The sequence below is a fragment of the Thunnus thynnus genome, chromosome 10 (genome assembly GCF_963924715.1).
Source record: "Thunnus thynnus chromosome 10, fThuThy2.1, whole genome shotgun sequence".
In the NCBI taxonomy this organism is placed as follows: domain Eukaryota; kingdom Metazoa; phylum Chordata; class Actinopteri; order Scombriformes; family Scombridae; genus Thunnus; species Thunnus thynnus.
This window is the reverse complement of record NC_089526.1, coordinates 32,099,371-32,124,869: the sequence shown is the minus strand read 5'-3', so window position 1 is coordinate 32,124,869 and position 25,499 is coordinate 32,099,371. Positions and strand designations below refer to the sequence as shown.

The following is a 25,499-nucleotide window of genomic DNA, read 5'->3' as shown; positions in this document are numbered from 1 at the left end:
CGCTGCTGTATGTACAACAAACTACTCCAAAATCTGCAAAAATCTCTCATTTATAACCGATAAACTCTTATTTCTTAATTTCAACAAGTCGTTAGAATCTACTGTTGAATTCAGCACCGTACAAATACACGTTTCTACTGTATGTATATAAAGTAACATGTCACTGTTCTATCATTTCATATTTATCTCAGCACTCTTCACTGCTTTGTACTATTTGTATCCTGTTTACAGTCCACAGTATATAATGCATGTGTGTATGTGTATATTTCTGAAGATTGTTGTGTTTTATTATTGTGTGTAAGTACACTGGGGTCCTTGTTTACGTAAACATACTTGTCTAATAAAGATGATTCTTCTGATTCTGATAGCTTATTAAAACACGCTGCTTCACACCAGCAACAAGTGTAGTAGGCCTGTTTTTTTCTGCTTGTTTGTTTGTTTGTTTTTTGTTTTTTTGTTTTTGTCGTGCTATGTGGCAAAAACAAGCCTACAAATTTGGAAAACTGAAAGTGTATTAAAGTCAACCATGCTATAGGCCAAATACAGAATGAAGGAGAGGCTGCTCCAAAGTCTCACATGCACTTCAGTTTAGTAAATACGTCATTTAGCTGATAAGCGATCAATAATGTAGAAATTAATATTAAAAAGGAGCTTTCTCTATAAGTAAACGGAGTGACGGGTTTGTGGGATTTTTCAATCCAGTTTGGGCCAGAGGTGAACATTTTCACCAGCCAATCCCCGTTCCTCAGGGAGCTCGTCATTGTACAGGGTATCCAATGGGTACATAGACGGAGTATCCGATCGTCCAATAGGAGCAGAGTTGGCTCGTGTGGGCGGGTCTAGCCTGCGGCATTGAGGGGTCTGGATGCGCTGCTGTGAAATCTCAGGGTGGAAGATATGCGGGGCTTTTTGGAGATTCTGTCTTGACACTTTCAAGCCCAACAGGCTTTAGTTTAGCTCACTGTCGCTTGTATCTGCGCTGAGGTAAGCAAAGAAGCAAATAGAGATTTGTAGTTAAATGTGAATTAATTACAGCCGCTACATTTCTTTTGAAAGATTCAAACAAGTGTTTTAGTTTTATGTTAGCTAGCGAATCAATATGTTTTTTTATAGGCAGACGCGGTGATGCCTTCACCAAACTAGAATATAAATCAAACTCTGTCCGGTTCATTTTTCATCCTATAGGGCCGAATGTCTCCAGCGGTTCCATAGTTTCCTGTAACATCAGGTATGATGGGTCCGGCTGTGCGGGGAGCCCTTTAATGGGCTGGAAACAGCAGCTAAACCCCCACAAATCCAGGATCCAGCCGCGTCCTGCGCGTCACAGCCGCCTGGAAATATGGGAATGTTTTCCTGCAGTTGTGGATTTTAGGCCGAGCAGAGGAGACACACACACGCTGCTTCCATGTCCATGAGGAGGCGATGAGACACCTGCACTGACTGACCGCGGCCGGACAACAACAGACAACATGAAGGAGAAATCTAAAAATGCTGCCCGGACTCGGCGGGAAAAGGAGAACAGTGAGTTTTATGAACTGGCCAAACTGTTGCCGCTGCCCTCCGCCATCACCTCCCAGCTGGATAAAGCCTCCATCATCCGACTCACAACAAGCTACCTGAAAATGAGAATAGTCTTTCCTGAAGGTGAGATTCACACTGATGAAGATAGTCTGATAATATACGCCAGCAAATAAGTTCATCATAATTCATCATTATCACAATGCTATACTATTATTATTATTTTATTGTTGTTGTTACTATTATTAATATTATTATTATTATTAACCGGTTAGATTTTTCCTTTCAGATTTTTTAATAATTCAATTTTTTTTAAAAAATAATATTAATATTTAAATTTACAAAGCTATTTTAATTTTAGTTTTCCTTTTTTGCAAATTAAATTTGATTTCCTGGGTAGAAATTTAAAACTTCAAGTTTTTTTTTCATACATTTAAAAGAGCGAAAAATCTCTTAAACCGCGTTTTCAAATATTTGACTGATTTACCGCGAAAAATAAAATCGGCTTCATTTCCCGTATAAAAGATTTTCTCGTCTTATTATCGCGTGCGTGTTATTAGTTGTTATTCTCACAGTTTATTATATAAAAACTGAAAATAAATTGACCGTAAAATAAAGGAAAGGGAGACTAGTGCGCACATTTCAAATCATTTATTTACATAGTTTCAGTCGCTGTGTCGCATCTGCCTTCATCACATAATATTCATCTTCCTCATCGCTTTGACGTTAAAACACAGTCAAATATTCTTGATATGATCAGTGAAAATGACATTTGTGCGGAATGAATATTGAGTGAATGAGTGTGTGGAGTCAGCAGCGGAAGCCTCCTGTCTGTCCCTGTCAGTGATGTGGTTTCTCTCCGGGGCCCCTGGCGGCCCCTGCCAGCAGATTAGCTGTGATGAGCCTCCATCCTGCGTGACTGCTGCAGAGCCGCGGATATTAGTATGATCTGCACGTCTGATCCCTCAACATATGGAGCTCCTTGTAACAGTAAAGGAGGCTGTTGTGAAGGGAAGGTGGAGAGACAAAGAACCTGGAGGGAAAACTGTGTTTTTACACTCTGAGAGCCGCGCGGATAAATCCAGCTAATATTGATCATTTCCATCAATGGATTCACGTGCTGCAAAAGAGATCTAGAACAGCAGAGCAGCAAACACAGTGAAAGTAGAGCTTTAACAGTGTATGTGTGTGTGTGCGCGCGCTTTGAACAGATCTGCAGGAATATTACACTTTATACTTTACTTACATATATTCAAATACTCTTCAGTCACTGAATAAAAGCAGCAGACTGGAGAGAAGAAGCCTGACATTATCTGACAGTGATCCGTGTGTTAGTGCGCATTCAGGCTGTTGTTATCTAGTTTAGGTTATATTGCTGATTAAATCTTTTTATTAAAATTACATAAAAATCATCTTAGAGGAGAAGAGAAGACAAAAATGTTTGAACTACATATAATATGTTGCATAAATAAATGTTATTATACTGGACAATCAGCTGAGAAGAATCCAAATGATTGAATTATTCTAAAATGATTATATGGATCCTACGACTAAAAAGTGAGAGAAAATTATTATGATCAATTATGCTGTAAATGTTGCATAAAACAAAATAGTGATTGGTTAAAGAATATGTTTATTATTTAACCAGGAAATCCCAAAAAAAACTACAACATGAGCTTGAAATATTTGTTGTGAGATGAGAAGGAAGGATGAAAGGCTGGAGGCTCAGCTCACATTGTCAATATATATTTCATGTTAAAGCTTCATAAAGTTGCAGAGAGATGTTGATGCACATGACTGTATTTTGCACGAATATACCAAATCAGTTGTTATACATTGTGCTTTCAGTGGACTGTATCAGTCCTCAGTAACAGCAGTCATCTATATTCTGCATTTCCTGCATGAGTGCGAGATGTCTGGCTGTCATACGGTGCTGCTTCACATGTGTGGTAACGTACACATGTTGGGAAGCTCTGTGAATAATGTAAAGGGACAATCTTCCTCACGCAGCCTGCAGGCTTTTTACTCCTCTGTCCTTTCCAGGCGTGTTGTGTTTTCTCCATTAAATCACTGCTGCTGTTTTAAAGGCTGGACCTCTTCACTGAGGCTGCTCACACCTTTTCACTCCAAGGACCCACATATACACTCAGCAGCAGCCACATGTGATGATTTAGTCATGAAGGAGCCCATCTGAGAGGGCTTTAGTGATTTTGCATAAGTGGGGAGAAGAAAAGCAAAACCTGCTCTTAGTTTTAGGGGTGCAACAAAGCATTTCTTCTCTCTCTCTCTCTTTTTTTTTTTGTGACTTCGGGGGGTTGGTGGGGGGGTCTCTTTTATTTATGGCACTCAGAGTGGTCAGAAGCATGACCTTTGACCTCAGCCATGTTGTCCATACTGGCTTAAATTACATGACACCCCACACCACAAATATCTTGATGAATTCTCTCCACCGAAGCTCTGAAAGAGATTTAAACAGCAATAAAAAATACATATAAAAATACATATAATTTTTTTTCTAAAACAATTCATGTTATAGTTTATTTATAGCTTGAAACAAAACACTGCTCAGTCATAACTAAGCTGTAGCAAAGCAAGTTATGAGGAGCAAAATAATCAATTAAAATAAATAATAATTTATAATGTTGTTTACACTTAGTGTCTTTTCCCGGGCCTTTCTACCGCATCCCGTGATCCTCAGCACATCCGGTGTTTTCAGCTCCGTTGTCTTTTCTGGCAGTTTAAAGATTTTTCATCCGCGTGGACTCAACAGTTTAATGTGATGTGTAATATTTATTTATACATATTTAGTTCTTATGCCTGTGACTTTTTTACTGTACTGTGTTGTTTATTATTGCGCACGCGGAATTTCATTTGCTCAGCTCTGATTGGCTGAGTCACATTTTAAACACTTCAAACTGCAAACAGAACTGTGACTGCACGCGCTGCTCCCCGAAATGTAGACTAGAGATTATTATTGTGATTATTAATCCGATATAGCCCTATTATTATTATTATTATTATTATTATTATTATTATTATTATTATTATTATTATTGTTGTTGTTAGATGATGATGATGTTGATGAAACATGACGCTTGAGGCGACGCTGTGTGATCAGTTTCAGGTCTGGTTCTGAGTCTGCAGATGAATTTGTTTATTTGCCATCAGAGCTTCCAGTTCTGCTTCTGCTCATTAAATCAATAAATGTTTGAGTGATGAATTATTTTAATCATTGCGATCGAAATCAAAATTATTGAATGTGGAATTTATCAAACATATTTATCAAACACAAAATTCATTGTGTTTGCTTTCTAAATATTTAAATATTTATATATTTAAACACGAGGCCTTTAATGAATTTCTGGCGATTTCTGGTTTTATTTTTAATATTTCATAATACTTTGATATAAGATATAGGCCTATTGGTTTTGTAATATTTGAAATATATATATATTTTTTGGTTCACAAACTTATAAATCTGATGGGTCATAAGATTATTAAAGAGATGAGAGGAGGGAAAAAGCTGCTTCATTTCTCTTGTTGTGAGTGCGGATATTAGATATAGTCTTTATTGTCTCGAGGGTGATTTGTTTTCACAGAAACATACAGGTATGAATACAACACACACATAATACATAACACATAACACTCATACTAACACTCACAGCGCTGTCTGTACTGACGTGAAACTAACCGGGAAGGAAAGCTTTACAGCTCGTTTCCTCATAACTGCTGATGCGGCTCACACGTCTGTTTATCAGGAATCTCAGTCCAACACTGTGAGATGCGCTGCTCGAATAATTAAAAAATACAATAAAATAAAAAACTAAAGTTTATGTATATTATAAAAAAAACCAATAATAAATACATAGAATAACATTAAAATCATTTTTGACATCAAGTCTTGAGTCTAACCTGACAGTGACGTCCAGCTGTGTTGATCAGCTGAAGTGAGCTGAGCTGTTTGGATCACACTGATTCAAATGCCACACACGATTCACACTCAACCGCATCTGCTTTATTCATGCTGCCACACACACAATAATCACATCATACAGGCACAGTATCAGCACGTGCTTATTGAAGCGCGTCATTACTGTGAAGCACGTGCTGCCTTTCTACTCTTCTCTCTTGTTTTGTCGCCATATTTCTTACTGCAAATGCGTCATTTTGTAGCTTTTTCAGTTGATAGTTTTATTTCGTTTGTAGAATCAGCTGAGCATGTAAATAATAATATCTTCTGTAAATAATATTACAGTTCGTCTTTCGCTAATTAACTTCACTTCTTTATCTCCTTCTAGCAATTCAGAGTTATTATTCTATGTAATATGTGTTGTAGAAAAAGTTGTTTGTAAATATTTTATCTTTAAATTAAAGTTTGAAATCAGAAGGACAAACTGAAACATGAATAGACGACACGATCAAACCTCCTGAGTTCAGTGTTTGACTGAGGAGCCACGAAGAAGAGATCCACGCGCTCATTTCATCACTCTGCTTCAATCACTATTCAAATGCTCTTCTTCATCTTTATGTATCTTTAATATGAAGTGGAAGCCAGTGATTTTTTTTTCTTTTTTGAAGCTGTGGGTATTTTTTGGGGAGTGGTGTGATTGTGTGTTTAGTGCAAACAGTGAATGGATGCGGCGCAGCGCTGTGATCCCTGCATGCCGCCTGTTTACTCTGCAGAGCGGGATTTGCATTTCAATGCGCAGCGCTGCTGCACACTCTGCTGTTTGCTCTGTCCGCTTTGGGTTTTGTGCCTCATGCGATCCGACGTGTTATTTTTACGACTGTTGTGAAGGGTTTATGAAAATATTTCCTCGCTACAACATTTACCATGATGAGAATTCGATATAGAAATCAGTTCACTCCGAGTCTATTTTTAGCTTTGGTGTATTTTTAGAGCTGCAGGCCGGAAGCTTAACACATTGTAGGAGTTTTCACTGTGTTGATTTTAGACTTAGGATGGTGAATGTTGCAGTTTAATGATCCCTTACAGTCCTGACTGTAAACCACTGAACCCTTCAATTCACCGAAAATGTTCGCTGCAGATACTGATGTGTGAACAGTTGTAGTTTATTGAAGTAAATACTCTCATTCAGTCCTATATTTTCAGTGTTGTCGGCATATTTCTTTTTTTTCTGATCATATAATGCAGTGACATGTGTGCATACAGTCTTTATAATGAAAGGCTATTCACTAACTAACGTGTGCTGAAGGATAGAGGAATAAAACAGCCTGTAGAGATAAGACTGTTTAAAACCAGCTTAAGTGACACAGACATTATTGTTACCGTTATTTGTTCTCACACTTACTGCAATTAAAGCCTTTTCACTTCTAATAATAATGCACCTATAAATGAATGATGTTTGTATGAGAATGAAGTTTGGAGGATTACATCCTCTTGGTCTAAAGCACAAGGTTTTAAACGTATTATCTCCCTTCTGCTCCTAATGTAAAATGAAAATAGCTTTCATTTAATTATTAATATATTTTTGCTTCATGTGTGTGATTTGTTTACCAGGCCTCGGGGAGTCCTGGGGTCATGTGAGCCGCAGCAGTTCTCTGGATGGGGTCAGCCAGGAATTAGGCTCCCACCTCTTACAGGTACTCATTACTGCTGTTATTAATATTCACACCTCAAAAGCAATGGCAGACATTTTTGCAAATTACTGTTTGAGATGTCATAATGTCATGTCAACTGTTTATTATTATTATTATTATTATTATTATTATTATTATTATTCAGCCATAGGTAGACAGTATGTGTGGCTTAGTGGCTGCTGCCGTCTGCCTCCTGCTGCCTTCATTCTTGTGCTTGAAGAGTGAAATGAGCTGAACACATTCCTGGTCACGCACAGAGCCTCAGTCTGTCCTGCAGCCCCTCTCACATCAGCAACAACACAATGGAGCAGGGCTGCATGGCTACAGGCTGGCTAGTACTGCTCAGACAGGCACAGAAGGAGCCAAACAGAGCTTTTTGATAGCCAATCAGTTCCACAGGCTCGTCAGAGTTGCAGAGTAGCAAAAGAGGACCACAGAGCTACAAGCTGTCGAACAGAGAAGCCAAATAGGGTGACAGGATGGCCTACAAGGGTTTAGAATGATTAAGCAGGTCTACTGGTTGGACAAACAGGACTGTATACTATCCAGTGCTAGCAGGACAACAGAGCATGGCTACAAGTTAGCTAGGCAGACCTATCCAAACAGAGCTACAAGCTAGCAGCTATGAAAATAACCTGCTTGTTAAATAATGAATGACTTAAGACATTGAGAATTTTTATTATCAGCACGGTTCCTTGTGATCATTATTATTAGCATCATTATCATTTTTCATTTTTCTTATCAATTAACAATACAAATAGGCCGCTAGTAATAAATGTATACCTACACACTCACTTGTACACTTACACACAGTTAGTTCATCAAGTATAGCTAGCTAAAATGAATGCAGTGCAACACAACAGACCTGCAATAAATCCCACCCTCATAAAGGTCATGATGTTCAGATTTCATTGAAATGAATGGATGGACAAATTCTGAAACACTTTTCAACATAATTCAAGAGCAGCACAAACTACAACCTTAAATGAGACTTGAATCAACAGCTCCCTAAAACAGTTTCAACAAAAACGGAGCATTCAAACCTTTATGAACGTAGGATTTACCGCAAGGCTGTTGTATTAGTCTGCATTAGTTTTAGTGAATTGGACCTAATAAACTGGCAGCTGAGTGTATAATTATATTGTTCTTTTAAAAGCACATGCAACATTGGTTATTATTTCCTGAGTTGATGTTGACACCAATCAATCAATGTCTGCTCTTACAGTAGATCTGCACATTTATTTATAGTCTAATTATATACAGTCATAATAATGAGACACTAATAGTGCATATACACACACTGTCCATTGGAGTGCACTAAAGACAGTGGTATTACATAATTTATTGCAAGGCCAATCATTTTGGCCTGTTGTTGATATTTATTATTGTAACTTCTTTGTTTGTTTCAGACATTAGACGGCTTCATTTTTGTGGTTGCTCCAGACGGGAAAATAATGTACATATCAGAGACGGCCTCAGTCCACTTGGGCCTGTCACAGGTTGGTTTGACAAACTTCATGTGACCTGTTCTGGTATGTTGGGCCTGATGTGTCACAGTGCTGAGATGAATGTTCATTTCAACAGGTAGAGTTGACGGGAAACAGCATTTATGAATACATCCATCCAGCAGACCACGATGAAATGACAGCTGTCCTCACTGCACACCAGCCGTACCATTCACACTTCGTCCAAGGTAATCAGTGACCCACATATGTTGTGCTGTATTTGACGTATGACATGGAATCATCTAACAGCAGAAGTAAATAATTTTTTTGTCTGTTTTTCTTTGCAGAATATGAGATGGAACGCTCCTTCTTTCTGAGAATGAAATGTGTCCTTGCTAAAAGAAACGCTGGTCTCACCTGTGGAGGTTACAAGGTGGGGAGTCAGAATGTCAAGTCAGAGCAATAAATCAAAAAACAACAACAACAACATAAAAGTCAATATCAGAAGCCTTATAGTATTCTTCATCATCAGAGTAGCCGTTTACAAGAAACATTGGTCTCAAATGTGATTTTTTTGGTGTGTTTTACAAATAGATTTCTGATGATTGAACTTGACCTTAGCAGAAGTAGTTAAAGTGTTTAAGTTCATGGGAACATCAAAATTCAAAGGGTTCATCTTCAGCAAGCATGAATCTGCTCAGCAAATTTCAACTATCTGTTTATTAGATTATGTGCAATGTTGTGTACAAAGTTTAAATTTTGTCTTGATGTTGCTAGCATTGTGATTAAATTTCATGGCAACAAGGGTTTTGATCTGTTATATTTCTTCTACAAAAGTGGAATTTTTAGCCTAATGGTGGCACTAGCTGAAAGGTTGGGGGTCACCCAAATCCTTATGAGTTATCCTCTGGGGACATTGAATATCCATGGCTAATATCATGTCAGTCTGGTCAGTATGTTGTTCTGGATTAAAGTGTTGCTGACTAGGACCACAGACACAACAGAAAATGGAACTTGATTCTTTACCATGCAAGCGGTAATAGTTGCCAAACTCAATTCTCAATTCATGGTCCACTTACTTGTCTATTCTGGAGACTTCAATTGTATCACAAAGGCTATATCATCTTCAGCACCAGATTGAGTTTGCTCAGTTGTCATGGACATGTAGCTGTTCAAGCTTTCCATTATTCAAAGCACTTATAGGACTTCTTATCCATGTGGGCTTAAAGGTTCAGCTGTTCCATCTATTGATGAAGCCGTGTGATGTGGTTGAAAATTCTAGAACTTACATTACATGCACTGACATACACTGCTCAAATTCCATTGTCAAAGAGTGACAAGAAAATGTATCTCACACTGTCTAAAAGTCACAACCAGAATATTTTGGCCAAAGTGACACAATTGGCAATGTGTCACAAATATGAGGCATATTTGACTCCACCAGACATGTTTACCTGACTTCTCCTGACCCCATCACCCTCAATAGGGTATTAGAAAATAAAAGGATGTGTCTTCACACTGTCCATGTCCATCTTTGAACTCTTGGCCCAGGTGATTCACTGTAGTGGCTACCTGAAGATCCGTCAGTACAGCCTGGACATGTCTCCGTTTGACGGCTGCTATCAGAACGTCGGGCTGGTGGCCGTTGGTCACTCTTTACCACCCAGTGCAGTGACTGAGATCAAACTGCACAGCAACATGTTCATGTTCAGAGCCAGCCTGGACATGAAGCTCATCTTCCTCGACTCACGGTACGTTGTGTATGACACACTGTTCTGTATTCACCTGGACACAGTTCATATGCATTTATATGCAGCGCAGTATGTGTTTGTATGGGTGTGAGTTATTCCACATATTTACTCTGTACATGCAGTATTTTGTGTGTGGTTTTGTATGTGTGTGCGTGTGTGCTTGTTTATGTGTAAGTATGGGATGGCTTAATGACCACTGAGAATGTGTGTGTGTGTGTGTGTGTGTGTGTGTGTGTTGCTCAGGGTTGCAGAGCTGACAGGCTATGAGCCTCAGGATCTAATTGAGAAGACTCTCTATCATCATGTTCACAGCTGTGACTCCTTCCACCTGCGCTGTGCACATCACTTGTGTGAGTTAGGTTTGTTTTAACTTCCTACAAACTCTCTCTCTCCACACACACACACACACACACACACACACACACACACACACACACACAGTACAACAGGATATGTTATGCTATGTTACTACATCATGTCATGTTATGCTATGTTATATTATGTAATCTTAATTTTTGTCATGTTATGTTATGGTATTTTATGTAATGTTGTCATGTAATGTCATGCCATGTTATGCCATGCTAATGTATGTTATGTTATGTCCAAATTTAAAATCTTCTTTCGCTGTAAGTTGCTGCTATAGTTTTGAATTGATAATGTAATTTAGTATATGCTTCATTTGTTTTACATGTTCTTTCTCCCAGTAATCATTTGCTTTTATTGTTTCCCCATCTCTCGGTCTTGTAGTGCTGGTGAAAGGTCAGGTCACCACTAAGTACTACCGATTCTTGGCCAAACATGGTGGCTGGGTCTGGGTTCAGAGTTATGCAACCATAGTACACAACAGCCGTTCCTCCAGACCTCACTGCATCGTCAGTGTTAACTATGTTCTCACGTGAGTATCCTTCTCTACTCCTAAATGCTACCAGGGTTACCTTTATGTTATCAATACGCTGATGAATCTGACCACCAAACAGAGATCCAAAAGGTTGACTTGAAACAAACTGTTATGTTTGTGTCTTGATGTTAAGTGGTCAGTGCTGTGATGTCATTGAACTTAATTTCCCAAAGATCATATATTAATCAAACAGTGTGGTCAGAAGTGTGACAGACATGTTTTCCTTTTGGTTTATTGCTATATTTCAATGACTTTAACTGTCAGCCATAGTAATACTGCAAATGATAGTTATACTAACTGCCAGTTTGTGACACAAGTAGCAGTATCATCAGTAAAATGCGAACTGGCTAGAGATGTTGTTTTTACTTCTGCTGTGTAGCTAATGGTGCTTTCATGTCATAAAAAAGTTACCATAATTACCACTTTGTGATAGTGTTCATCTCCAAAATCCATCTGTGGTAATTCAGTGTTTCAAAAACTATAATAATATATTTGACTTTGACTAGTAAATTATACAAAAGTGTCTTGATAGAATACAAACATGAAAGTGGAAAAAGTGAAAGTATATATTTGTGACCCACTCAGATTTATGTCTTGTATTTGGGGTTGACAGACAGGATAGGGAAGTCAGAGAGTATTGAGAGACAGACTGAACACATTGTTGGGTTTAGTTTTTTCAGTGGATTTGTTCACAGTAAGAAAAATACAAAATAACACCAGCATTAAAAAAAATTAAAATTAAAAAAACGACCTCTTGAAAGTGTATGCTTTAGGCAACACATGTTAGACACAAATGAAGTATGAGCGGCAGGTGTAGAAATATATACATTGGTTAAAATGGATGTCAATTCCAGCAGGTGGACAACTCAAAAACATGTCTGAAACATGTCCAGTGTAGACGGTGTAGACAGGGTGTAACTGCACATTTCAAAAACAAATAAAGACTGCTGACGTACCCCAAGTGGTTTAGGGAATTTATGGATGGATGATTGCTAATGTAACACCCACTGCTGATCATCCAGACCACAGTAACTCATAGACACATTCCAGGAATTCAAGTGCTTATGCTTGAGTTTTCCTCTTTTTAATCCAAACTGCAAACAGATGTAAAAACCCTGTACAAATACACTAAAGGTTGAATCAATTGAATTGTATATCATTTATTGATACAAAGAAGCAAAAAAAACCAAACATTTATGTCTATGAAAATGTTATGGATTACTACTTTAAAGATCTGTGGTGATACATATAGATTGGAAGACAGCTGGCAGGTGTCAGTCAGATGGTTTGGCGTGACGTCTCCAGGGCAGAGAAGTGTAGCTGTGATCTCTGTTGTGCTGTCATTCTCTGCTTTGATAAGATAATGAGTATTGGTACTTGAGATTTACGCAAACAGTTGCTGTGAAGCAATTAACTGAAGGTTAATTGGCAATATGACATGTGTTTGTTGAAGCCTGGTTTGCAGAATCTGGCAATGAAGAAAGTTTAAGTCATATTCTCTTTTTTTGTCTTTATTGTTGGGGTTAGAGAGTTAGAGACAAAGGAAATGTGAATCTGATTTCTTTAAGGAACACCAGAACTTTCCTGTTCTTTCTACCTTTGATGGTAGGAGACATTCCTGTTCTATCACTGTATCGGCTTTCTTGTATGCCAGTTATGTCAGCTTGTCTGAGCCCTTTGTTGCAAAGTTTGCCAAGTGTGCTCATGTGTTGGCTGCTACCTGCGGCGGCCTCGCCGTGGCGGCGTCAGTCACCTGGTAGAGTTTATCTAAGACTGGCAGCTCTGCCTGCAGACCTTATAAACAGAGAAAGGGCTGGGATTGCATTTGTCGACCTTTATCCTACACAAACAGTCTAACAGCACTAGGTTGCCTCTAAAATCCTCATTAAAGCTGTTACTTTTCACTACTTTCCAATAAAATCAAACTATAATCATGGCAGAGACTCTACCTGCTATGAGTCATACTCTTATAAGTGAGTGAGGGACACCATTTACTTGCCTGTTATCCCATTATTTTATTACCCCTGATGTGTGTATTTCACAGATGTACACGAATGAATAAAGCCTATTAAACCCTCCATTAAGCAGGCGCGGCTGGCTGCATGCATAGGCAGAGAACAGCTTGACACACATTTCCTCTACCTCCTACATCAAATCCATAATGGCTTTGTGTTTATGGCCTTTTAATTAATAGGCTGTAAACTTGATGAGCGTTTATGGGCTCCAGCTTGCTGTGACAGGAATCAAGCTTATTTCTCTCCCTTTCTCCTTGCTCTGCTTTTGTAAATCTTTTTGAGATGCAATAAGCACTGCATGCTCCGAGCCACACTGTGATGTTGGAAATGAGACAATAGGCTCCCTTTTTGTGTCATACGTAGAACAAAAGACAGACAGTTTGAGGTAGTCAGGAGGTAAGCTTTTGTCAAGTGTTGTTATCAAGAGCAGAGTTGGCTTGCCCGGTAGCTTTAGTGTATACAGCCGTGGATAACATAGGTGATAAGGGCACTTCACCTGCATGTGAACTCCCACTGTGTGTTCAGCTCTGATAACCTCTGCACCTGCTGTCCCGGGCCTGTGGACCTGCCACTGCTACAACAACCTGACAGTGATTTTGCAATGCTTTGAATAAAAGCATGTCTACAGCAAAAGCACGTTACCATATGTTTTACTTGTCTGTCTCTCACAACAGTTACGCTGTTGGTTTGATAAGTCCTGCTGCGCTCTACTCGGGCTCAGAGCAAACTCGTTTCTCTGCTGTCTTACACATACACACCAACACTCTGTTGAAATCCTTTAACACAACATTGCTGCCCCATACAAAGACTTTCATTGATGTATCTACATTTTGACACATTTAGTGAGCTAAAATTACTCCACGTATGCATGGACAAAACAAAGAAAGGTCTGGACTCTAGTCGTTACCTCTGGTCCTTTAGAGTGCTAGTTCATTGAATTCACAAATAAGCAAAGTGAGCACTCACAACTTTCTTCTTCCATATCCCTTTCTGTTTTTACTCTATAGCAACAGTCCATTTACACATGGATGTTTTGGCCTTTGCCTTCAGAATTCCCAGGAAATATCTGGATCTCAATTACCAGCATGTAACCCCAATGTGTATTCAGCAGGTGTCTTATATAAATGACTCTAGTGTATATTGCTGTGATGCTGTTTATGTAGTCAATAGTCAAGTAGTAATAGTTGAAGTGTAAATAGGGTACTGAATTACTCTAGCATCAACCGCATACAGATAGGTGACAAATTGAAGATAAATCAAGTGTGTTAGTAGACTCCAGAACAGCTTCAGTGCTCCTCATCATAGATTGTTTTGATGAGGATGGTGGAGAGAGCTGTCACGTCACTCCAGAGTCTGACATAAGTGTTCAGCTGGGTTGAGATCTGGTGACTGTGAAGGCCATGGCATATGATGCACATCATTTTCATACTCATCAAACCATTCATTGAGCCCTCATGTCAGTATCTGTATTTGTTATGTTTCTCTACACCTCTATTCAAGTTTAACCTTTAATTGGTCATCCGTCTGTATATCAGTATTCATAAGATAAAAATACAATAGATGACAATAGCCATCAATGAAATACAAAGAATATAAGGCAGCTGTTGAGTTAATGCTTACAAATGTGTGTAAAGTTCACCTTAATCAACCATGACATTTTAAATACATCTATGTAAAACTCCACGCTGGAGTGATTTGACATTTGACAAAATGCCAACATGGCTAACAAAGGCAAGTTATAAATACTGGTCTGCCAACGTTTTAATAACAGTGACAGTACATGATAAATACAATGTTTTAGGACTCTGCATCTGTAACTGATTGCAAATCCTGTGAAATGCTTCTGCTTGTATATATGAATTTGTGTGTGTTGTATGTGTTTGTGTAGAGACGGGAGGATGGATCACTATTTGTCTCAAGTAAACCCTGTCCAGGTTTTCTGTCGTCTCAAACTTGATTCATCATCCATGGCAAGATCCGTGGAGCACTTTAGTGAGAAATCAATTCCCATTTCCCAGTAGAGAGACGTCCAAGCTTCTCCTACGGGCCTGATTTAGCCAGACATAGCCTTTAATCTCCCTGTGTATTTGATTGGACAGCTTTCCCTCTGTAGAGTGTTTGTTGAAGGCCTTGCTGCAATCCTTCTGGTAAAACAAGCATCCCAACAGCCGTTCCAGCCCTCTTAGCACACCCCATCCCTCCAAACATTCATGCTCTCACACACAAACACACATCTCCCTGCACATGCTGGCCCTCTCAGCACCATGATGAGGCTCTAATTGCTAAACAGATGTTAATGGCTTTTTGCACCGACAGAAAAACCAAACACGCAGGTACACATGTGCTGTTTGTGTTCTTTAATACAGGGGTTCTCAAACTTTTTGAAACCAGGGACCCCTTACAGAACAGAATTTTTTCCAAGGACCCCCTCATAATTGTAACACTGATTAAGTATATACTTACTACTATTTGTATTCTTACGTGCCATTGGAACTATTCTAAAACTTTTCAACCTAAATATTCAGACCGTTTCATAGTGATTAACAGAAACACGTTTCAATTTGAATCATGTTAATACCATTTATATACTTTTGACCAGAGGATCATTTTATTCAAATTGCATTTAGATTCAACTTGACAGTATTTATACTGACACATTGTCCTCCAGGCACCTCTTTGCAGAACAGAAACTCCTCCAAAATATTCCCCTCCCATGGATAGCAAACCGAAACAATCAACTGAGCCACACTGGCAATGTCTGTTGATTCGTCCAACTGAATAGAAAATTGCTCACAGGAACACAATCTATCCTGTAGCTGTGACTGAATGTCATCCGAGAGTTCTTCAGTTCTCCTCCTCATGGTGTCATTTGAGAGAGGTACAGCTTTCTGTTTCTTCTTACTTTTAACAATCCGTTGAGTCACCAAATAAGAAGCCCTCTGTGCTTTCTCTGAAGTAGTGGCCAGGGCCACCATCCGTGTTTTTTGGTGGGTGTATTCCTCGCTCTTGTGAACGAAAAATTCTTTTGTTTTGCCCTCATATTCTGGGTACTTTGTAATCAGATGTTGTTTTAGCTTGGCTGGCTTCATGGCTTTGTTTGCTAGCAACTGAAGACACATGATGCATTTTGGTCTCCCGTCACTGTTTTCAGTAAAAACAAACTTGATATAACTGCCATCATATTTTCTCATTTTAGCTAGTTTGGGCTTAGCAGCAGCAGGAACAATTTGTTGCACCCTGCGTGAAGTTGAGTGATTTGTGACAAATTGATGTGATGTGCCACAATCATATCAGAGTTTCTATTGGCCCAAAGCTAATGTGGGTGGGAGTAATGGACACAATGTTGGTTACGTACTGTAACCCCAGATTCAAATAGTATAGGCATACTTCTTTTGTTGCACAGCTTGGTGCAAGTAATTTACAACTTGTTTTGGACCCAATTTGGGAACCACTGCTTTCCTTTCCAGAGGACTGGGATCTCTCCCAGTGAAATTATGTTCCGTATTAAATCTATGACATGCAAATGCAAAATATCTACAACATTGCTGCGAATACACCACATGGAATGTATGCTTGTGTCTTTAGGGAGACGGAGTATAAAGGCCTCCAGCTTTCTCTGGACCAGGTCACGACCAAGGCCTCTTTTCCCTACAGCAGCAGCACAGCCAGCAGCCTGACAGAGAACTGCAGAACCCCCAAGAGCAGATTATCCCGGCCCAAAACCAAAGCTAGACTCTCGCCCTACACACAGGTGAGGACTGAATGTCTTACTGGAATGTCACTGAGCTCCAAATCACACAAACATAAGTGACACTAACACTTTAATATTTAGTACAGCAGTCTCAATCTCATGGGAGCTTCATATTAAGGTAGCATTTCCTGGTAAGAAGTCAACTCATGACTCTTAATGTTCTTGCTCATTCAGGTGTTCATTTTGATGCATACAGTGGTTCCTCAGGTTCTCTTCTGGTCATGTCTTTCAGTTACGTTGTACTCACCAAGTTAAGTGCTGAGATCTGGGAACAAGAAATTGCTACAGAATACGATGGGGTGGGAAAAAAAAAACACGAGCAGTCAGACAGGTTGCAAAGAAACCAACAATTATCTAAACCACTTTATTTAAACAATGACCTAAAGAATGAGATCATGGATACAAGCAGCTGGAACGGTTTTCATTCACTCTCCCTTGAGGGACAGGATGAGGAGACATCTGGAAGTAGAATGGCTGCTCTATCACATTGAAAGGAGTCAGTTGAGGTAGTTTTGACATCTGATTAGAATGTCTCCTGGACCCCTGGGTGGACACAAAATCCACTGGAGGGATTATATATCCCATCTGGTCTGGGCACACCTCAGGATTCCTTAGTTTGAGCTGGAGGATGTGACTATGAAGAAAAATGTCTGGACTACTGGGACCTGTACTCAGACAAGCAGCAGGGAATGGATGGATCAATTTTATTTGGTGGTAAAAACAAAATAGAGCACACCAGAAATGTTGGTAATAATCCTTCATTGCTCAGGAAAACTGTGTGCTTGCACAACTACAGTTTCTTATGTTTCTTTCTCATGTCCAAGGTTTCTTTTTAGTAATTTCCAGATCTCAGCAATTACCGATAAATACCAATAGAAAAGAAGGCCAGACCTACGAAAATAAGATAATGAGTGTTAATAAAAAGAAATCGATAATTTGTTTTAAGATAGTGCAACATTCATTCCAACTAAAGTTGCTTATTGCTTATCCACATTAACCAAAAAAGTTCCTCAGGCTTCTGCATTTTTCACTTGCGCATTAGAGATATGAAACAAATGAAAAAAATATATTGAAATGGCTCTTAACTTTTAAATGTTTGTCAGACTTTATCACTCAAATTGCAATAATACAAATAGTATTTTTGCAGTGTATGTGTTAATTGTTTTACAGGTGTTTCTGTTGTAATGACTGTGTATGAGGAAAAAACCTCTCTGGACCCAAGTGTGTCACATGACTTGGAATTTCATCTGTGGCCACTGCGTCAAAAAGATTAGATACAGATAATGGTTGCAGGGCTCTTAACATAATACATTACCTTAATACTTATAAACCCTGCCTTGATTGTTTCATTGGATGCTGAAAAGGCGTTTGACCACGTGGAGTGGTTCTCTTTATTTGCAGTTTTAGAAAAATTTAACCAGGGTACTAATTTTATTAATGTAATAAAGTCATTATACTGTGACCCCTCTGCCTGAGTCGATACAAATGGCCTGTTGTCTGAGAGATTTTCAGTACACAGAGGCTGCAGGAACTGAGTCTGTCAGGAGTAATCATGACATTTCTGGAATAAAGCTGGGGGATTAACATCATTGCATTTCTTTATACTGTACACTGACAATATTCTTTTGTACTTACAAAAGTTCCTGTGGTCTTATATTAATTGCCATATTCAGCAATCTTTCTGGTTATAAAATTAACTTAGATAAATCTTGGCACTTCCTTTCAACATTCCATTGGATTTACCACTGAAATCTCCTTTTCATATATCATCTTCATAATTCCAGATTTTAACAATTTATTTCATACATTCATTCAAACTATGCTCCACTAACAAAATAAATCAAGGAGGATTTAGCAGGATGGATGACCCAAAGAATTAATGTCACAAAGATGAATATATTTCCTTGCCTATTTTTTCCTGCATCTCCCATGCTATCAAACAAATTCCTTTTTTATGTCATTAAATACCCATATCTCGCATGATATCTGGAGTAACAAAAAGTGAAATTTTCCAAGCTCATCAAGCCAAGGGAGTTAGTAGGGACATCCCTGTCTGATTTACAATGTTACTACTGGTCAGCTCAAATCAAAAATATGATTAGCTGCCTCTTGAAGAGACATGATTCTCTATGGATTGGCTTGGAGTCCTTCACATGTCATCCGAGACCACTGAAAATGCTTCCATTAATTTACAATACCAATCAACTAAAGTCCTCAATCAATGATACAATTAGATACAATACACTCTTGGTTTGGAGAGACGTTGGGAAATATCTAAACACTCCCAGTACCATTTCTTTGTGGTCCTCTACTGCTCTTAATCCAGATTCCCCATTTTAGATCAGGAATACTGGCTTATTTAATTGGACTTTGCTTTGCTTATAAAGATTCTGTAAAATCCTTTGAATTAATCAGAATTGATTTCAGATTCTCAAACAGTGATGTTTCTTCAATTATGACATTTTAAGCATTTTCAATTGAAGGAGTAAATTACACCTACAGCATGCAAAAATTGAAAAATTACTTATCTCTGCTGAAAAACTCAAAGGCAAAATTTCAGATATATATGCCATATTAGCACATGCAAGCCAGTCTTCATGACTCTTTATGGAAACATGATTTGGTCCAGTAGAATGGTCTGAAATATGTGAGTGGGGTCTTCCCCAAATGCTCTTCTATTAGTGTGCATGAACAAAATTTTTAATTTTTTCACAGAAAATGTTTTACTCCAGAAAATGTTTTTTTAAACCTTTGTTACAAATATAAGTGTCACAGAGGAACTTTAATTAATCTGTTTTGGTCGTGTGATGAGAGACATACATTCATTGACTGAGGTTATTCTAAATGCAGATTCATCATGTTTGTTAACTATTCTTTATTTTTTGACTAAGAAATATATTATATTATTTTTATGGAGTACATTGCTCTGCTGAAATGTGGCTGGCACAGATTGTTGCCCTGATGCTGCTGGAGAAGCTGACTTACTGTATGATTTGAATCAAAAACCAGAGTTCCCGAAGATCTGAGACTCTGAACTGCACCCTATTTTTTTTTTTATTTATTGTCTTTTTATATGATCCATATATACCTAAAAAACTAAACAGAGAAAAACTAAACAGAGATGCTCACATTTAGCGGCTTGGTTTGCCTCTGCCTGCGGTTAATAAGATGTAAATGTCAAACATTCAGAAATGTGGTCATCTTTTCATTGTCACTATTGACTGAAGCTGAGGATCTCAAGTATGGCTCCCAGAGGCTGTGCCACCTCATTTAAAGGCTCTTTATTGTCTCTTCTTTTTTTTTTTTGTCTTTCATGCTACAGTATTCTAGTTTCCAGACAGAGCGGTCAGAGTCGGACCAGGACAGTCCCTGGGGGGGCAGCCCCCTCACTGGCTCAGCCTCCCCTCTGCTGATGGAGCAGAGTGAAGGCCTGGATGCCTCGTGTGTGTACAAGCAGTTCACTGATAATCGCCCACTCTGCTACAGTCTGTCTGAAGAGCAGCATCACACCACCAGCGACAGCCATGCACACCTCCACACGCATGCTCATGGTCAGAGCTGTGAGAGGGGTCGATGTGAGGCAGGGCGGTATTTTCTAGGAGCACCTCCTCCAGGCAGGGACACATGGTGGGGTAGCACCCGGTCCATCCTGCCCTTAAGTAAGGGCTCCTTGGAGAACCACGAGGGCTATGAGAGCAGCATGCCACACATCACAGCCATCCACAGCTACAATGGTGAGGACTAACACCTGGGCCACATCTAGTGCAGATACCGACCCTTATGGGGAGTTTATGTCTTGGTAGTTTTAGACTGAACCTGCCTGCAGCTAGTTTTCAGAGCCAGTATTTTTCTACCTCTGAAAGCTTCATTCAAGATGCTTCTTTTAAGACTGGAGCTGTTGACTGGTAATGTTGCCTCAATCCATGGCAGTCAATTAACACTTACACTTAATGCATTATGAGCATCTGTAGTGCCATGTAATATTAGCATGAGCTTTTAGCCTGTTTTCTCTTTTTTCCTGCCAAAATTTTTAGAAACCTATGGGAGCGAAGGCAGACAGACATAGTATTAATGTTTAGTATTAATATTAATTAATTAATAGTTTTCTCTGCACTGACTGGTGTCATTGTGTGTCCTGCAGGCCGGGGCCACTGGGACGAGGACAGTGTGGTCAGCTCTCCAGATGCTGGCTCAGCCAGTGACTCAGGGGATCGATACCGAGCCGACCACTACCGCTCCAGCCCGCAGGAACCCAGCAAAATTGAGACACTGATCCGAGCCACACAGCAGATGATAAAGGAGGAAGAAAGTCGACTTCAGCTGCGCAAGGGTCCTCCAGATGGCCCTCTGGGGCCAGCCAATGGACTGCCTAAGGGCCCTGGTCTGTGCTTTACTCCTGAGTACACTCAAGGGCCCCTGCCGCTACAGACCGTGGTGTGTCGAGGTTTGAGTCAGGTGATCAGCCCTGCGCCTAGCCCCGCCCCCCTATCCAGGCTCAGCAGTCCAGGGTCTGAGCGCCTCCACAAACCCAAAGACTACCTCCAGACAGACCTGTCCCCACTGTCTTTGCCTTTACACCACCCTTTCAGTCGGCCGGGCACATGCTCGGCTCCCCCCACCCCAGCCCCCGCCCTCTACCCCGCCCACACCCACCCGCGGCCCTACTTGGACAAGCATACAGCCTACTCCCTGACAGGCTACGCTCTGGAGCACCTCTATGACCCAGAGAGCCTCCGGGGTTACTGCACCTCTACCAGCACCGGCCCCACCCACTACGATATGACCCCTCACCTCCGCATACCGGCAGAACAGACCCCCGGACACAAAGGCACCTCTGTCATTATCACTAATGGCAGCTAACAGTCATGTAACATACTGGGACTGGAGTCACAAAGCCTGAGCTGGTTAGCCCTGTATAACATGTCGCCATGTCATTCTGGATCCTCTTAGCTTATTTTTCCATCATACTGATCAATTGTGATTAGAGTCTCATTTGTTGCTTCGGTACAGAGCTGCAGTTCAGCTACACATCCATCCTTCTCAAACTTCAGTTTTTACAAAGTCGGCAAAAGAATATGCTAATCACTGCATGTTTCTCTGAGCGAGTGCCAAGTGAATATTGTTGAGAGAACCACAACATGCCACAGACTACATTTATATGACTTTGATTATATATTTGTCTCTGTAACTCTGTCCACATGCATTGTGTAGTAGAGTTCTTCACAGATCCAAAATTTGGACTGATCTGAATTGGACCAATTCATAGATTCATTTTCAAAGAAGTGAGACCCGATCCAAAAAATAGTCAGACCTGATCTGAATAGCCCCAAGGAAAATTAGATCTGTTCTGAAATGTGGTTGACCCAAACAGACCCAAATAGAAAGACACTGGTAGCAGCATGATGCTCCATCAGTTAACCAGAGAGTCAGGAGTAGCTGATAGAAAGTCTGCTTGGAACCACTTAGGTATTAGATATATTTACACACATCTGATTAAATTTAACATATTTTGGACCTCAACCCGACATGGTCTTGAGTACTAAGAACCGAGTGAACCCTTAAAGACCTGTACTGTGTATTCTTTATGTCAGCTTCCATTTGAATTCTTTATGTTTCATTCTTCCTGGCAGAGCAGAAACATGTCAGGATGGTCAGCAGCAACATGCAAATACAATGAGCATCATGCAAGAACCACTCATATGAATATATTCGTTCTTAATGTCACGTCTTAAGTGACCTGTCATACAACTCATGAACAGACAGTCTGACTTTCTTCACGGGGCTAAACACACTAGTTTGACCTGAAATCTTAATGCCTTAATAAGCTGAAATATGATATCTGTTCACCATGTCATCGTCACCATGGTTGCCAATTTACTGAGATATTTTTTAGGTATGATGATTTTTATTGTCATATTTCAGCACAGAAGCTTCTACATTTCAGTAGTAGTTGTAAACAGCTGGCTTACACTGTGTCTGCACTGAAAGCTTCTCAGCTGTGTTTTTCAGCATGAGTATACATGTTAATTAATACAGCTGTCAACACAGCCCATGTAACAGCGTGTGTGTCATGCACGCTATATGTACGTAACCATGACTCAAAGTATATTTTCAGGCTTCAAGTCTATTTTCCTCAGTTTTACGCACTCAGTCATTGTGTATTGGACTGTATTGCACTTCCAAAACGTGGGTACCTACACTCAACACTGTACCTGAACGCCTCCTGTGTAGACACACAGATGGAGCACTCGCTACTGCTGCTGCTGCTGTAACATCTCCTACTGTAGGCTATAATATTCTCTCCTCTTATATCTCTGTGACTGTCACATGACCACCTCTCATATTAGTCATGGAGGACTTTGCATTAGAAAGACATTTTTTTAAACAATTAACGTCACATACAGCGCTGCTCTGATAACATGTCATTGACCTCTTTTCTATTAACATTTCAACTAGGCTACTGACAACAATAAACTTGTCATTTTTTTTGTCTGATTTCTGACAAAAGGACATGAAGTTCTGCAGTGTGAAATTCTTCTTTTTACTCTTTGGGAACATTTTGTGAATGAAACTTGCCTACAAACAGAGCCTTATATGGCAATTTTAGGTGTGTTGATTAGAACTTTCACACCCTCATGAACAGGTGACATTCATCAGGCTGAAACGAGCAAATTACAACAAGTTGGACCACTCGTATGAGCACACTTCACAGAAAAAAGAGGTTTAGAAGAAGAATACGAAAATGTTGCTGGAAACATTTTAGTCATCTCTCCACATTGGAAAAAGTGTGCAAAAAGTGTTTATGTGAAAACTCAAAATGTACATAAAAAATGTTGATGGAAAGATACCTAATGATATGACACTAGTAGTTAGACAGATGTACGTTTGACCAGCATCTCTTCATGACTGCTGTTACAGCTCTCAGGCAAACAGAAAACAGAAAGTGATCGAGAAAAACATTTAAAACAGCAGTAAAACTGTACAGTACAGCACATCCTTTTTCTGCCAGCGTCTTATCATAGACTGAGTGTTTATTGGTTTGATTTTCAGAGTGTCCATTGGTCAGTTGAATTTCAGGGCTACAACAGGGAAAGCAAAACACACTACAAGTCACACTCAAGTGAATTTTGATCAATCAGTATGATGGAAAAATCTGGAAAACAGGTCAGAGTAGAAAATGGCTGCAGGTCTGCTTTAACATCCATCCCTGACTGCCTCTCTTCCAGGTGTCCAACTATTCCATCACTTTTGGTTTTACTGAGCTGTGTAACCTTTTGCACTATAAGAGATGGAGTTTTTGTGGAGAGGTCTCCTTGTTTTTCAATGCATTTGGATGAGGTGAAATGACAGGGTCGGGTGTGGTGCACTTTGTAGTGATGCAGATGAAACCTCTTACAGTGAAATGAAGAGTATGACATTTGAAACTTCACAAACTAATATGCAAAGCCATTCTTCTGATGTTTTCTTATCTCTCTGTTTTGGTATCTTGCAGGAAAGTACATTCAGTAAAGACAAACACAGTTACATTCATGACTCTCATGCGTACATGGTTAATATGATTGTACAGTGAGAACCATGGATACTAATTGGATTGTTGGAAATATTTTAATGGGTGGCACATGATGTCTGCTGCTTCAGAACATGTTCAGTGATCATGGTGGAGGGGAAATGATGATTGACAGGATAACAAAAGGACCTAATATATTTTCTACAACATTCTGTTCATTAGAAGCGTTTTCTCATAGGAACTGACAGACTGTACTTTTTACATCCTGATAGGTGTTGTAATCATTTCTGAGTGATCGCAGGAAGACTGACACTTGTCACCATATGCAATTTGACCTGTTAGAATGCCGGGTAAGACAGCTTAATTGCATTCATTATGATGGATCCCTGAAGCAAATGCTAATTATTGTTATGTGGGCATGTTTGTACAACAGGATTTAATTTTTCTCTTGGATTTTCTTCTTTATGTCCTCTTCAGTCCTTAGATGAACCTATATTTATACAAGTTTGGATTTTGTTTTGTTTTGTCAAAGGCTGAAATGTGCTCCATCTCTTAAAGTTATTTATGGTGTCCTGTAAATATGCTCAGAAAAGGAAAATCCCACCACATTTAAGCACATGGGCAAAACTGTATTTATTGAGTAAATGTTTCTTTATGATTTTGAAATATAGCTGCAATCAAATCCAGTCTAAGTGCTTGTATATTGAGTGTGTTTTTGACTGAGGCAAATTCTAAAAGAAGACAAAATAAAAATCATTTTGCAGAGATGGGTCATGTGTTTGTTTAAGACGTCTAATGTTTCAAATAGTACAATCAAACAACATGCATTTGAGGTATTTCAGGTGTAATTAATTCACATAATAAATGTAAGACATCACACTTGAAAACATCAGTTCCTCACGTCATCACTTGAAATTTTTTCAACATTTCCCATGAATTTCATACATGCTTTTTATATCAAACACATTTTTGTTTATGAAATGGGGAACACCATTTCACATGAAAAATTC

The 25,499-nt window shown here is 39.3% G+C and overlaps 1 protein-coding gene across 1 annotated transcript; it reads left to right on the top strand.

Moving 5' to 3' along the window:
* Nucleotides 1–896: 896 nt before the first annotated feature.
* sim1a (SIM bHLH transcription factor 1a) lies at nt 897–25,225 on the top strand. Its single transcript, XM_067602506.1, has 12 exons — nt 897–984; nt 1,186–1,644; nt 7,043–7,125; nt 8,532–8,621; nt 8,707–8,815; nt 8,915–9,000; nt 10,119–10,318; nt 10,562–10,668; nt 11,066–11,213; nt 16,817–16,982; nt 20,305–20,716; nt 21,124–25,225. Exons 2-12 carry the CDS (start codon nt 1,470–1,472, stop codon nt 21,840–21,842), a joined length of 2,295 nt encoding a protein of 764 aa, XP_067458607.1. The 5' UTR covers nt 897–984; nt 1,186–1,469; the 3' UTR covers nt 21,843–25,225.
* Nucleotides 25,226–25,499: the final 274 nt, after the last annotated feature.